A 16,478-nucleotide genomic window follows, 5' to 3' on the forward strand; every position below is an offset into this window, starting at 1 on the left:
GAAGAAAAGAAATGAAAAAGTGACAGTGGAATAAATAGGCCGCTAATGAGGGCTTCCGCCTAATCCACTGTGACGGCATTACTGGATCCTGTCCTTTCACGGCGGCAGACGACTCTATTCTTGGATCCCGGGGTTGGAAACATGCACAGATGAGGGCCGCGGTGTCACGGCAACACACGGCTTCTAAATTAAGCTGTCCGTTCGCTTTATGTTCGCCGCACTTGACGCCGGAGAAAATAAATAAATAAATAAACAAAAAGCCAAAGAACTATTATCTTCTTTTAAACGCACATTTGCCGGTATTTGTTACCGGGCAAGACAGAAGCCCGAACAGCATTAATGCTACAGTAGCGCTAATTCATTCCGCCTGGGTTTTATATCGAAGTCAATAGCGGAGAATTATATCGGCTAGCTGGCGTGAGCTTCTGCTGATGCACATTTTCAATTAAGTAAATATCTGCCTTCCCTTCTCTCTCTCCGCTCACCCACTCCCTCTTTATTCATTATCAAATTTGTAATCAAATCTTTTTTATTTAATAGTCATCCGTGAGTGAATTGTTTGGAAGACTGTCAATACTCCTTTGGAATCCCGACTAATATTATCACTCAAAGCCAATAAAAACAGAAACGGAACTAATTTTATATTCTCTGCGAGTTTTTTTCCCCCTCTACGCGTTTCAGTGAATTCACTAGAACACAGTGCGATTCTGTGATTCATCATTTCCGAATTTCTACACTAATTGTAAAAGTAAATGTAAAGGTTCAGTGACTATATACCAATTTCAGACTTCAGGGTTTGTTCTTTTTTACTGAATAAATCTGTATAAAATATTGATGAAAGATGTATGGAGCTCATACTGGATTTGGCCTTTTTTTTCAGCATTTTATTTTGACAGGCATTTACATGAAAAGTATTTTTTAAGAAAATAAATATTTTGCTATTGCTGGGCTTTGGAAAATGCAGGAAAATGATTTGGAAAACTGTGTGGATGTGTTAGCGAGTACAGTACCAGGATGCGACATTGGCATGAGGAGGAAAGATTAGGAAGGTTGTGGGTTAGTCAGTGAAACAATGAAACAGTGAAACAGTATTCACCATTGTTTCCCCTCTCAAATGTGACTTGCTCCTTAATGTGTATAATTAACCAATCAAAACGTGCCAGCTGGAACACTTATCCAATTATTCAGGATTTCCTTAGTCCCATCTCCAAAGGTTTAAGCACAGGAAATCCGTTAACAATCACATCCCGCCTGACGCAGACCAGAGAAGGGAGAGTGCTTTCTTCCAGAGCCAGCCATCGTCAGCGCAAAAGAGAAAAAGCCAGAGGGATCATGGGAAATCCACCACTGATTCTTATTGGTGTCACATGGGATAATTCATTATTATTACGTCTTTATTACTATCATTTTCCTTTTTGATTACTGGTTGCTCACACGTGACTACTGTATGCACTGTAGTATAAAACTGTTTAAACACTCAATAACGCTAATAGTGGCTTACGGTACATAAATATTTGTTACCACTTCTCAGAAATAACAAAGTTTCTTGGAGCATGCCATTCCATGGTGCGTACGTGATCAGACTTTTCACCAGCTGTTTTTGTTTATTCCATAAAATGGCTTCATTGGGTGAAAACTATTCTGTAACACACTAAGCTGGGGGGCACTGCAGGGAAAGCTTGTTATTTACACTCTTTTCTCCCTGTGTCTGGAACGGTACAGTGGCACGATGGAACACAGTTTCTTAACACTGCAAATAGCTAAATATATGTGTGCACAGTATTCCCATCACTAAAACATCATTTTGTGACCTTGACTTCTTTTTATAATCATTTAATAATTATAATAATAAATTTAATGTGCACGCACACACAAACACACACATACAAGCCAATACACACACACACACACACACACAAAGACCAATCGAAACGCGCTGACACACGCTCTACAGACCGGTTTTGTGATATATGACAGTGCCTTGTATTGAGAAAACTAGTGCAAAATACAAATTCCCCGCATTAATCAGTTGTATAACGGGTCGGAGAATCATATGACAGAAGACAGAATACACTCTGTGCGGGGCTACACGCAGCACATGAGCCATTTCGCCATGATTGTCCCTCCACCATGATGAATATGTTCTTAGTAAATACATCAGTTTTGCAGAAAGGCCTCAATTTGTCTACGTTCGGTTTAGGCCTCATTGTGTGTGCAGCCAACTGCCTCCGAAATGATTCACATTTCTAAACACAAAGTATTACAGCCTTCCCCAAGATGCATGGGCCTTCGATGAAGTCATTTAGAATGCAATAAAACAAGACCGTACATCTGAAAAACAAGAAAATGAGCAAACTCACCGAGGGAGGGGGGGGGGCGCTGAGGGTGAGGGTGGGGGTGGGAAAGACCCATTTTTCCCAGATAATTTACAAAGAATAAACGGGAAGTCAGAAATGTGGTTTGCCGCTCCGTGTCTCGCACTTTCTCTTTTGCTGACAGACCAAATCAAACCTCCCTGTTCTTGTGCTGGGCCACCAGTATTGCTAAGGTTACAATAACCGTCTCAAACCCAAGAGAGGCACTGTGCCAGCACTTCTAATGGATACCACCGGAGGATGGTTTCGCCTTTCGAACAAAGGGGAGACGGCGGTTGAAAAGTCTGCACAAAGCCTCTGGCCGTCTGCAGTTGAAAGTGAAACTTCCCGTCGGATGGTGGTCGTGACACGGGTCATGAAACAGCGACGTGAAAGCAGTCGCTTCCGAACCTTGATGTGGATCCACTTCAGAATTTGGCTTGGGGAGCTGAGATTTAGCCAGAAGGTTGCGGGTTCAAATCCAGAGGGAGATGGGCTGAAGGCTGTGCCTTTAGACAGTTATTGGATTGCTTCGCGATTCTCACAAAGGCCTGGATTCAATTAACATCTGTCCTTTTGTGTAACTTTTGACTTGCATAAAAAGTAAGTATGACACAAAATCTTGTAAATGATTCTACTTTTCATTCTGTTTTTTGCAGAACTTTTCAGAGTATGCTTTTTAAGGGGGGGTGCAATTTCTCTGAAAGCCAAAAATTAATTAAATTCTGGCCCAAAAATTGCACCATATTGTATATGTGATGAAACAGAGGTGCTATATGTATTATTAGCACCTAAATGTGTTGGTCTAGTTCTCATCACAGCTTGAATGTGATTTCCAGTGTCAGTTAAAGAGTTTAATTGGAATTATTGTGAGAAAGAATGTGCATACCATTAAATATTATCACAGATGAGGTATTCAGCACAGGGGGGGACCGGATGAAGCACTGTAATGTTAATTTGAGAGTCTGGTCGGAGCTTAAACCCTGTTCAGTTTGAGGTGGTAGCCTGCTGAGCAGGGCTGTTCGCACAGCTGCAAGGCCAGAGCAGTGGGAGGCCCAGGTCCGGAGGGTGAACAGGTCCTACCCTCTCCCGATAAACACCGGCTTGTAACCGTGATTATCTCGTTAGCACACTAGCCTCAGCGCTGTCTCTCCTGAGACCCTTTTTTAAAAACACCTCCGTGTTGGAGAGGTCCAGATTCGGAGGGGGCGGACCTCACAGAGCGATGTTCCAGGCCCAATTCAGCCTGACACACTGTGAATGGCGTACTGTACAGTGAGGATGAGCATGTGTGTGTCCACTTCTCACTGCATAGGTGGGACAGAGCCCCTAAAATAGGCCACAACATTCTGGAATGGAAAGTTGTTGGAGAAACGCAATGCTGTTTCATCTGATTGGATGTAGTAGACCTTCTTTACTACCAAAGCACTGCGTTGGCTGGTTTGCTTTCACACTACTGACTAGAGATGCATTTGTACACAAGACAATGTATAGTTTTCACCCCAAGCTTTTCAAAAGGTTATCAAATTTTGCATCTTGCCATTGTTTTGATGCATTTATGTGCTTCATACATCTAATTTACTGGATTGAAGTAAATCAGTGTATTTATAACTGCAAAATACATTTTCTGGAACCAACTTAATCTCTCTTCTCTCTAACCTTTTTAGTTATTCTTTTTTAATTGAGTTGTAATTACATTTTTTAAAGTACTTTACTGTAACTGCATTTACGTGCAATTCATTCTTTCATTGTTCACATGTACACATTCCATGTCTTTTCCCCATTCTTTTTTTAACATGAAACAAGAGTCTACGGGATGCCTAATTCACAGGAAATATAAGAACATTTAATTACACTGAAGCTCTAGGGGAGAAATAGATTTCATCTTAGGGATTTTTTAACAAAGCCTGTCTCTGAAAATACAATTAATGGGGGAAAAAAACAGTGAAATCAAAGGAAGAGAAAGAAAAGCTTCTTTCAGCGCGGATCCTGAGAACCCCACAGCTTGTTTGAGGTTCAGATCCGTTTTATCACACATCCAAAGTTCAGTGTAGCTGAGCGCAGCTATTCCGTTCAGCTGAATCGTTCATTCTTTGTTGTTCATTATTTCCACTGAAAACACGACCGTCCGTGTTCCACTTTCTTTTCCTTTTCCAAAACATAACTACCCAAAAACCTCCCAAAAAAACACATGGCATGCATACCTCTTTCTTTTGGAGATCTCTTTTTGAAGTTGTTTTTCAGAAACGATTAAGTCCACACAGGATTTTGCAGAGTAATTCTAGCAGCTAATCCTCTCACAATAATTATCCATAAATAATCTGTGGCATTAAAACAGTATTTATCCTCAGCTGTGTGCCGAGCTGGCACCTTCTTCCTGCAAAATTGCCCAAGAATTGTTGCTGACGATGTCCCTTCCGAAATGGCTCCCAGCCACATAAGCTGAAATGCTTATCTCTGCTGTGGAACCACTGACACAATGCTAAATTAACTCCTCAGATTGCATGTGTATGTGTAGATCCATGAAGTGTAAACCCTGCCCATCTGCTCCTCCAAGCAGGCTCAAATGCACCAGACAAGATCAGAGTATTTGAATCCAAAACAAAAACTATTTGTACCCAAGTCTGATTGTAATGTGTTCAATCATTCGTGAAAGTATTTCAGTACACATTTTAACGGAGAGTAAATGTGTACGGGTAGCAGAGAGTAGGTTGAACACTAATGTTTGGTCAACGAGGAGGGGGCATTCAGTTATTTACCCATCAGCCACTGCAACCCATCCGCTGTTAACTTTCCTCTGACTCCAACATAAAACTTTATAGTCTGTCATGGATTGTTAACTTCCTTATGAGTGAAGGGGAGTTCTGCTGTTACAGAGCCGGAGGCATGTGGGGGGAGGGGTTTGTGTGTGGCAACACAGGAGACAGTTGCCAAGCGATTTCATGGCTGAACTGTGCCTGCTCTTCCTGACTACCTGTGAAAGAGGATTGTGAGCCGGGTGACAGAGAACAATCTGCCTCAGGTGGAGGCAGTACCAGAGGGGCGGGGGTATAGGGGGGTGGAGGGACGTAAGGGTGGGGGTGGGGAGTTGTCTGCTCAGGGAGAGGACGCTAAACGACGATCAATTCATTAGACAATCCGATGCAGGAGGAAAGGGGAGGCAAGGCGAAAGCAATTTAAAACTTAATTAGGCTAACGACTGGGAACGGCTCGCTTTAATGGACAAACCCAAGTGGGGCCGATAAATACGGTACGGGGGTGGGACGCTTATCCTGAAATCTGCACCCTCAGCATTCCAGGGGCCCAGTCGCTACAGCGGGCCGTTTGCAGCGGGGACGATGATGATGATTCCGAGGCTTTTCCCAGCCTTCGGAAAATCTCCCCGGAGCGCGGCTTCCACTTCCCGCTCACGCCTGCGAGCTATAAATAGCGCGTTCCGTTCCCGGTCTCCACAGCGATATGCCTCTTCTTTTTTTCTTTTTTTTTCTTTCTCTTCTCACTGCTACGTATCTGTCCTTGGCGGTCGGTAATGAGAACAGGGGGGTGTACGCCCTCTCTAATCAAGCACGATCCGGCGGCGAGCTTGACTTTTACTCAGCTGCTTTCTCTGCCTTAACTAAGCGCCTCGTTGTTGCGTTTGGTATTTAAGACGGACCCGAGAGATGACACACTTTGCGATGATAAATCGCTACCTGTCACGCCTACCTGTGCCGGCCTCCTACCTGGGGAGAGAGACTGCAAAAGCGCTTCCCTGCTACCACCGCATCGGATAAAATCACATCACAAAAAAGCCCTTTCAGAGCGCCGCTGCTTTAAAACCTGACAGATAACAAAACCATACGGTGCTCCAGTGTGGGGTTATTCCAAAAATAGTGAGGGTAAATGGCCTACTCCGCTCCATCAGGTCTGAAGTGCTCTGTGCTTATATTCGGCTTCTGAAAACATCGCCGCTGAATCTGAGGCAATTTGGCACACAGAAAGCGTGTGGAGAGCATCTAATAATGCACACGTCAAATCTTCTTTACCGCTAACACTGCTGTTTGTCAGGCCCATCTACCCCCGGATCTGTCACTTATTCTGTTATTGAAATTGCTCGCTTTTTGGCAGAGCGCGGAAATCTCCGGAAAGTGAAGGAACGTGGACCTCTGGGCACAATAGCACAGCCGTAACATCAGCGACTGAGCCGATTGCAACACCCGCTAGAATCTTCCCAATTCCTCCTACGACTGTCTGCGAGAATGCAGTCAGGCAGTCTGGTGCACTCTTTGGTTATGAGTTAAGAAATGAACGTGTGATTTACATTTTTAAGAAAATAGGTTCTACTTTCTGTACATGTTTCTGTACGTGGAGCAAATGTTAGGAAGCAACAGCAAAGGTTTGAATCCTGTTGTGTAAACATTAAATGTAAGGATGCTTTGGATTAAAAGCGTATGCTAAATGACAAAAATGTAAATGTGAATGTAAATGAAGTTGTTAATTCTGTTGCGACTGCAGTCGGCTAAAAGCCACCTTTGAAGATGTTGTCACTTAACTGCTTTGACCCTGGTAGCCAGCACCTCACACACAAAGCACAAAGCCTTCTCCTTTCTTTATTCCAGCACCTCACACACAAAGCACAAAGCCTTCTCCTTTCTTTATTCCAGCACCTCACACACAAAGCACAAAGCTTTCTCCTTTCTTTATTCCAGCACCTCACACACAAAGCACAAAGCCTTCTCCTTTCTTTATTCCAGCACCTCACACACAAAGCACAAAGCCTTCTCCTTTCTTTATTCCAGCACCTCACACTCAAAGCACAAAGCCTTCTCCTTTCTTTATTCCAGCACATATGGTAAAGTAGAGCAACATGCTACGGGCCTACGGAATCCTATCGAGGGAGAACAGTTGTGGATGCTGTAGTCGAAGGCTGTGATTGGCCAATCCAGTCATGAATGTGTGTAATTAGTGAAATTATTGCCCCTGCAGCATGGCAGTTGTTGTGATTAATTGGAACACTTAATTCATCATTAAGAAAGTCTGATTAATTCCATTCATCTATCAAATTTAACGGCACATTGTAGCTTCACAGGGATGCAGTTGCTTGCTTATACTGGGGCAGTTGGGGGCAGGCAGTAACTGACATTTTAAAAAAGAAAGAAGGTATGAAATGGTAAATGGTTGGCATTTATATAGCGCCTTTAACCAAAGCGCCGTACAATTAATGCTTCTCATTCACCCATTCATACACACACTCTCACACACCAATGGCGATTGGCTGCCATGCAAGGCGCCGACCAGCTCGTCAGGAGCATTTAGGGGTTAGGTGTCTTGCTCAGGGACACTTCGACACAGCCCAGGCGGGGGGTCGAGCCGGCAACCCTCCGACTGCCAGATGACTGCTCTTACTGCCTGAGCCATGTCGCCCCTTAAGGACATCGCCTCTGGTGTACTCTCTCCACACTGATGGATGTATGTGGTCTTTATGGGCTGACCCATGGAATTTTGAAACCAGCGGATGCAATTTTGTGAAATCAGGCGAACTGTTTCAGTAAATAGCCTCTTGGATTGCACTTTCTCCCGGAAGCTAATGCAAGCAGTACACTCTATGAGGATCTCTGTACCCTCTTTGATCGATACAACAAAGCTCTGCGGATGCAGCTAACAACTCGTCCTTACGTCCTGCTTGAACTTGGCATGAATGCAGGTACTGTATCCTTTTGAAAGCTTTTACTGTAATAGCAGTACTCTGGGTTCTCAGGATATCCTCAGAATACACACAGAGGACATGGTAATGCATCACGTATGCTGCTCTTTACGTGTGAACACAGTACATCGAGAGATTTAGCCACATTCAACCCAGAGATAATCTTCATTCTTTGTTTCTCCTGTGTGTGTAGGGTGACTGGCATAATTGCCTGCGCCTCGCCCAATCGTTCTGAAGGGTTTGGATTTTACGGTTTTAAAGCAAAATCCCCAGTGTGTCCACCGAGTCGACATTGGGGACGCTACGGAGTTGTTAAAACTGACTCGCTGACAAAAGCACGAAGAGTAAAAACAGGTAACTTGCGAAAGGTGCAACCTTTACAGTAAATCCGCCCCGATTCTGGGAACACATCGCATTGCATCATTTATTCTCAAAGCTGTTCCCAGGGCCACTCCACTTCTACAGACAGCCGGATATTTACTCACATAATTCAGATGAGCTACCATGTTCAACAGCTCCCGAGCTGTCAGCAGTTGGTTCTCTGACTACTGTGCAGTCCTGTCCAATAGGGAAGTCCTCTGTTTGAACTGGCTGCAAGGCCTTCTCTTACTTGTGATTCTGGGCTCTTAAAAGGTAACAGAGCTCTTTGTGGTTCCTTGGAGACCCGGCTTTTTAAGGACTAGCAGGCCTGTCTGGAGCCGTTCCACTGCCTCTCACCATCAGTTACCTTTAATAAGCACACGACACGGCCTCTACGCCGTTTGAATGCACTGAGCAGCAGCCAAGGATAACAAGCGTGTGTAACGGTGCGTCCACAGCAAATGCGCCGCGCTAAACGAGCATCCACGGCTAATGTTCTCCGCTAACAGAGCATAGTCAGCTAATGTTGTCAGCTAACTGAGCAAGCTGCGCTAACACGCTCTATTAACAGAGCATCACCGGCTAATGCATTCTGCTAGCAGAGCCTCCTCGGCTAACAGGCTCTGCTCAGCTACTGCACTTCACTAACAGAGCATCCTTGGCAAATGCACTCTGCTAGCAGAGGATCCTCTGCTTATGTTTTCAGCTAACAGAGCATGCTAAGCTAACACACATCACTAACAGAGCATCCTTGGCTAATGCATTCAGCTAACAGAGAATCCTCTGCTATGTGCTCAGCTGACAGGCATTGTTTTTAACCTCAAGGGCCTTGCCTGGTTAAATAATGGTGAATAAATAAACAAATGGTATGCTAACACGCTCCGTTAGCAGAGTATCTTCTGCTGATGCTGACAGATGGAGGGTGGGGAGGCGGGGCGTACCTGCAGCCACTGTGACTGGTCACTGTGCCCGGACGTCCATGCGTTGACCTTGCCCTGCTTGTCCAGCCTGGCCTTGCCTGGCTCCCAGGTGAACATGTCCATGTTTAGGGTCCTGAAGATGCTGGACGCAGTGATCTGGTAGTCCTGGATGTGCCCCGACTTCAAGCCCATGGGCTCCGAGCATCCTGTGACAAATTTTTTTCAATGAAATTAAAATGAAAGATTCTATAAAATATAGCATATAAAATGTACATTTATATTATAAATATATAATGTATATTTAAATCTATACATATAAAAATAAATATATGTAAATATTAATAAATAAATAAATATTAATCATTTAATTAACTTTCGTGATATTAAACAAAAATATACAGTATATCATGTAAAAAATCTATGATACAACATTTTCTTTCCAGTTCTGCTTGCCAAACCATGATAGGTCTGTCTGACTAAAACTTCAGGAATATTCTCTCTGCTTCATGCTCCGAGTCGCCCCCTAATGGACGCTCTGGTGCGGTGCAGAGCCACTGACCGGTGAGCTCACAGCCCAGGAGTTCCATGCGGAGGGTGCAGTGCCTCCTGCAGACTTGTGGGTAAATCCGCACGTACTGACCCTCGATCGGAGGGGTGAACGAGTTTGCAGACGGAGTGTTGTTGTCAACGTTTCCACGGAATATCTTGAAAAAAGAAGTAAAGCAACTTTTTAGAAATAGCTTTTATAAATAATACCCCCCCCCCCCACCACACACTCACACAGACACACACACACACTTACACACATTAGAATTAAAACAGAATTCACAATTATCTTTTCACTCCCAACTAGCACTTTTCACGTGTGCATCAGTAGGTTCTGAGTTACTAGGCCCAGTTGTCTGACCTATTTACAGTAGGAGTAAATGAGTGAACATAACATTCCCAGTGTTGGATGTCCCAGTTGGGAAACATCTGCAAAGCCTGCAGACAACGCCAGCTCTCTCTCGGTTTAATCTGGACCATCGCGCATTTTTCGACGTGATCGACATCCCTGAGGACCAGTACAGCTGTGGTTCCCCTCCCTTAAAACAACATTCTCCTCTCCCCACCCGCCCCTCTGCCAAGAAACCCAGACACAAAACTCCCAAGAAACTCTCAGCAAAGAGCCCAAACTTTCAGCGAGAAAACGTGTCGATATTTTATAACAACACGTAAATCCAATCGTTTTTTATTGTTGTTTGAGTTCTTGCTTCAGAAGACAATAAAACTGCAGATAAAATATTCAGGAAGTCACTAACTGCCAAAGGAGTTACTAAAAAAGTAATCATTCAGAGGACCAGGGATTTAGACGGCTGTAGAGGTAAATAAATATTGAGGCTGGGAGGGATTTTGGGGGGTTATCAAAAACTTCACCAAAATGATGGAAAGCGCAGAAGCGGGTGGGGCGCTGATTTAGGAATTCATAATAAAAACACACAATCTGAAAAGACATAAAAAGAGAGGTGTGCAAGACTGAATGGGGGTGTGCCGAGATATGATTTACCCTTTGCAGTCCGTGTGCTAGAACTCCATTGCTTTCAATTACCAGTAGTGATTATGACATCAGCATTAGAATGTTCAGTTAGGAACATTCTAATCACATACAGTGACGTCAATAAGTATTCTGTACTCCAGGTCCTGTTTCCAATCCAATGTGATGGAGTACAGAGCCAAAAGAGCAGAGATTGTACCACTGTCCAAATTCTTATGGACCTCGGAGTAGGCTATGTGCGACCTCACACCTTAAAGGGTTTGAACGTCACCCCCTCACAGTGCTCACCATGTCCTCGTCCGTGCCCTTGACCTTGTAGGTCCTCCAGGTTTTGCCGTCGTCGCTGGAGGCCACCTTGTAGGACTTGACGTACTCGGGACTGCCGATGCGCTTGGCCCCCTGCGTGATCAGCCCTGTCACTCGCATCCTCTTCTGGAGGTTAATCTGAGGGAAGAGGAAATGGGTCATCGATGACCGACAGGCCGGAGACCAGAGTAGGGTCGAGCACAGTGCAGGAGAGGAAAAGCAAAGTACAGGACAGCGGAGTAAAAAGGAAAAGCAGAGTGGAATATGGTACAGTTAAATAAAGTAGAGGAGAGTAAAATAGAGAACATTAAAGTATATGAGGTAGAGTAAAGTAGATAAAAGTGAATAGGCAATATGAATGAATTTACTTATTCTGTTTCCAGTCTGGAATTAGCCAAGCTACATCCCAAACATTTATAGGAATTCAGAAACTCCAGACCAGTAATTTGTGATCCCAAAGAGAGCATGTGTCCATGCGAAAGAGACCATCTGGCCAGCCTGACTTTGCAGCACGTGATAAAATTGACACAGATATACGAATTACATTCAGATAATAAATAACAATGTTAATTTCCCACTCTCCCACGCATAACACAGCGGGTATCATCGCTGTGTGGAGCTCAGCAATCAGCAGCGCTAAATTTAACACGAGTGAGAAGCGCCCTGACAGTGTGTTGCTAATGGTTTTTGTGCTAACATGACAGAGCAATAGGACATAACATAAATTAACGCAACGCCCATCCTGCTGTTCCAAAACAGACACACTGCCGGAAAATTAAATGCGTAAATATATCCTACCAAATCAAAATAAAATCAGAATGTATTTGTCTCGCACATTTCACAAAGAACTGAACTTTACAGAAAACCCTGTTCTTTGCATGGCAATGGACTTGAGTCTGGTATTTCTAGTGTTTTTTGAGAGGATGGATAGATAGGGGGCAGCACTGAGGCCTATAAGCTTCCCTTCAATAAGGCTCACTCCTATAGAAACCTGCTCTCAAACTCAGTGCCATGGCTGTGTGTATGCTGGTTTTTAGTCCAGCCTCAGATCTTGATGAAACTGATAACAAGCATTTTTCAATACTGAGTTGGCTTTTTCAAAACTCTAAATACAACTCTCAGCAACCACCAAAACTCTGCAAACGTGTCTCAAAATGAATTCAGTCACCAGACATCAGCACTAGTCTTCTTCCCATTAGAATACATTGTCAATCATAGCACAATGAGCTAAAAAACAACTGGTGCCATTACAGTAGATGCACTATTTGTTTTCAATCTTTGAAGTAGTATATCATTTTGTTCTCTCAAGTAGTTAAAGTATTACTTTTTTCTTTGATTCATATTCATAATGGTGGCAAACATTTGTAAATTGAGCTGTAGAAATCAAATGTTTTTTGGTGGTTGAGTCTGACTGAGAAATGAATCCAAGATTTGAATGATTTTTGCTCCACATAGAGTGACATGCTATTTGCTGAATTATTATATATATATATTGCACACATATGGAGTGAAATGTTTTATTTGTGTAGTCTTGGTAACAATGGTTACTTATATTCTGTGCTTTAATGCAGTTAAATGCATGTGGCTCGATGCGTAATTGAAATCAATTAAGGCAGCATTAATTGGTCGGAATGAAAACCTGCATGCATACAGCCGACTCTCCGTGGCAACGAGCACTGCTATACTGTAAGCAGACCGGGCTCATCACAGCGTTGCCAGATGTACGATAATTATCGTATGATAGTTTGGCCCTTTGTACGATCAATAATTCTAAAAAAACCTAAACGTACAATCATTTTAAAATGTCATAGTTTCAGTATGTTCATGCATTTAAAGGTACAATAGTTTGCCCTGAAATATACTGATTCTGGAGTCTTTGTACAATTATTTGGTTTTCGGCATCTGGCAACGCTGGTTCCTCATCAGCAGTTATTGATTTTTTTCAGTAACTGTAAAAGATGACAGCCTGTTTGCTGTGAGGAGGCCCAACGCCGCGCTCTGACTCCTCACAAAGAGACGCGGAGAGACACAGACGCTCAGTAGGAGGTCTCCGTTTTCCCGTTTCTGTTCCAGGGCCATTACCAGAATCACTCGGAATCAGGCACGACCCGTATCCATGGGGGAAGCAACAAATAAAGCGAGTGGAAAAGAACATCCAGACAAATTAGTCACCAAAGACGGAGATATTCACTGGTGGATACTAACATTCCACGTTGCCAAAAACGAAAAAACGCACCGAGAGCCCATTACCGTTATTCTCGCGTAGAGCTCGTAACACAAACAGATAACAGGAATGTAAAACGAGTTTAAACAGAGGAGCGCAAGGATCAGATATGGCTTTTCATCACCGCTTTGAGCCGATGTGTGGAGCTCTGTACATGACCTTTCTCTGTCCAATGTCACAGTGTCCTCAGTGGATTCACGGGACGATGAACCCGGGATGTTCACAGACAGTGTTCCGAACACAAGTCTCACACTTCCCCGCCAGTGACCCGGAAACATTTCTCAGGTACATAAAAGCAAACTGCTGGTGCAGCACTTACTGAACACTGCAGCGCTAAAACCAGCCTGCAATCTCTGTCTGTACATTTGTATCTAAAATACGATACCCGTACAGGTTACTGTGTGTGTTATGGCAGTCATTTCCTCGCTAGTTCCAAGCGTTATGTAAAAACAAGCCATCCCCCTACAGCCCTCAAACCTCCAAATTGGGGCACTTACAGCAACACAGTCATTATGTTTTTCTCATATTAGCAAGTTTTGAAAAACCTCTGCTTTCGGAGCGTGGTGATGCCTGCCATCTGGGGGATGTGTTTCAGTGCGTGGCACGGGTTCACTGAACAGAGCAGAAAGGGTTCTGAAATTATGGCAGGGGCATTTTAGCAGCAGGATGCAAGCGTTTTTCACAGCTGTGCCTCCCTCAGGGACACTAGGGATGAAGGGTCATGCTTACCTGCAGTAATTGGCCAAAGAACTTCCTGTAATCCATGACCTTCCTCAACCTTGCCAGATACCTCTGGGTAAGTCAAAGCTTTTGGAGGTACAGACTGAGAAGCCCTTTGCTCATGACACCCCTCTGCTGTAAAATCCAGCTATGCCAGCTTGACCAGGTAGACCTGGTCATAAACTGGTCTAGCTGGGTATGAGCTGGCCAACCAGTATGGCCAGGCTGGTCATGAAGTTGGTTTAACTGCGTGTGAGCTGGTCAACTAGCTAGTGCTGGTAGCTTGTCTCAGCTGGTATCTGGACAACCAGCTACCAGCTGTTTCAAAACCTTGCTTGAGCTGGTCAAACCATGTGAAGCTAGGCGCTGAACTGGTCAACCAGTTAAACCATGTTGAGCTGTGCACTAGTCTGAACTGGTCAATCAGCTCCCAGCTGTTTCAAAAACTTGCTTGAGCTGTTTTTTCAGCAGGGCCCCCTGTTATCGGGACCCCCACACCCCCCTCCAAATAACAGTCATGTCTGCTCCATCAGTTCCTCACACCATCATCACCCCCCCTACATGTGGGCAAGGAGCCGCGGTCTTGTGTCTGCGTTTTTAAATCTCGCAGTCAGCAATTTGAGTTGTACTTTACACCGTAATTGCTGGAAAATGGTCAATTAGTTTATTTAATGGCCTCCTTGTCGAGTGTTTGTGCGTGCGTGTGAGTGTAATTACAGTGTGGCGGGAGGTGCATGGGAATGAGAGAGCTGTGTGCTGAGCCCATAATGATGCACAACCTGTTGAGTCGAACGCTGTAGTTTAGCACTTCAACTTTTATCTTTAAATTTCACACACGGCTTTCGCAAAATGACAGCCAGCCCCCATAGGCTCACAGCGCTGAGCGCAGAAATGCATTCGGTCTCACTCTGCCAAGCAATGTGCCGCAGCTAGCTTTGAGTGAGAGCCATACGTACAGCACAGGGCGGCCTGTAGCATAGTGGTTAAGGTAAATGACTGGGACACCCAAGGTCGGTGGTTCTAATCCCGGTGTAGCCACAATAAGATCCGCACAGCCGTTGGGTCCTTGAGCAAGGCCCTTAACCCTGAATCGCTCCAGGGGAGGACTGTCTCCTGCTTAGTCTAATCAACTGTACGTCGCTCTGGATAAGAGCGTCTGCCAAATGCCAATAATGTAATGTAATGTAACATGTAAACACACGCACTGTTCTGCCAATAAGAGGCAAATAAACGGCAAGAGCTCAAAACCCTTGGTAAATAAAAAAATGACTTTCTTCATCTTTCATCCAATTTGTCATCCTAAATGGTTCATTTTTAAAAATTACCAGTGGAAGGCTAGAAGGCCGCAGTACCTCTGACACCCAACACACAGGAACCTCTCAAAACGACATCTAGGACAGACACATCATGCTACGCTGGAGTACCACTTGACATCTAAGTGTTAGAGATTAAAGATGCCTGAGAAATGGTGATAAGCAGCATATACATATATTGCTCAGTAATTAAAGCAACGCTCGGTACAGCAGTACAACTGCATATTCTCTGACCACGCAAGACCATGATCAGATGTCACTCTGTGACAGTGCTTTTCATAAATAGAAAGCCAACTGTGGTTGGTGACTCTTAACCCCTTGAACTCCATTGCATTCAATTACCAGTAGCCTAGTGATTGTTACATTAGCAAAACAATCTTCAGTTAAGAGCATTCTAATCACATTTTATCTAGATTACCTGCTAGCTCTACACGGGAAATGGTACCATCTTAACCTATAGACCAGCGGAGGATTGGCGTCCCACTGCAGCCAGGTTCCTCTCAAGATTTCTTCTCATCGTGTTTTTTCTTGCCACTGTTTGAGGGTTTTTCCTCCTACTAGGCAGTCTCATATGCTATTTGAGGGCGTAGGGCTGATATTTCCCATGTTTTTTCCCTTCTGTAAAGCGTCTTAGTGACAGTCTACTGTGGAAAGCGCTATACAGATAAAATTTAATTAAATCGAATTGAATATTTCTGATTAGAATATGTTGTTAAGTTTGTGACCTCACACCGTAAACGGATAAATAGACACTCTGCTTAGTCGGTGAGCAGTTGGACGAAACCGTCTACCCTTGGTCTTGAGTGCAGGTGCAGATGCAGTCTGTGAATTTGCAATCCATTAGGAAAGAAAGGTCCAGCGAGCCAATAGCGCACTTTAGAGATTGCATCGATGGCCCCTCCTCCTTGCCAATCACAGCGTCCAGCTGGCTTCCCGCACAGCTGTGTCTTTGATATTTTTTGAGAGTTTTATGTCTGAGAATTTTCCTGGTGTGTCCTCTTGTGTAGGGAGCTTGCAGGCTCTGAGACAGGTGGCAGTGAGCAGAGCACACGTCTCCGCTGTAA

The 16,478-nt window shown here is 44.1% G+C and overlaps 1 protein-coding gene across 4 annotated transcripts in view; it reads right to left on the minus strand.

The window, feature by feature from the left end:
- Window positions 1-16,478, minus strand: part of LOC133140345 (EGF-like repeat and discoidin I-like domain-containing protein 3) — a 154,900-nt gene that overhangs the window by 36,609 nt on the left and 101,813 nt on the right. For all 4 annotated transcript variants that reach the window (XM_061260231.1, XM_061260229.1, XM_061260230.1 and 1 more), the window contains 3 exons: window positions 11,140-11,295; window positions 9,877-10,021; window positions 9,339-9,523 (listed from right to left, as the gene is read on the minus strand). In XM_061260231.1, the coding sequence (XP_061116215.1) occupies window positions 9,339-9,523; window positions 9,877-10,021; window positions 11,140-11,295 (486 nt within the window). The remainder of the gene's footprint in view (window positions 1-9,338; window positions 9,524-9,876; window positions 10,022-11,139; window positions 11,296-16,478) is intronic.

The sequence above is a fragment of the Conger conger genome, chromosome 11 (genome assembly GCF_963514075.1).
Source record: "Conger conger chromosome 11, fConCon1.1, whole genome shotgun sequence".
NCBI classification, from domain to species: Eukaryota; Metazoa; Chordata; class Actinopteri; order Anguilliformes; family Congridae; genus Conger; species Conger conger.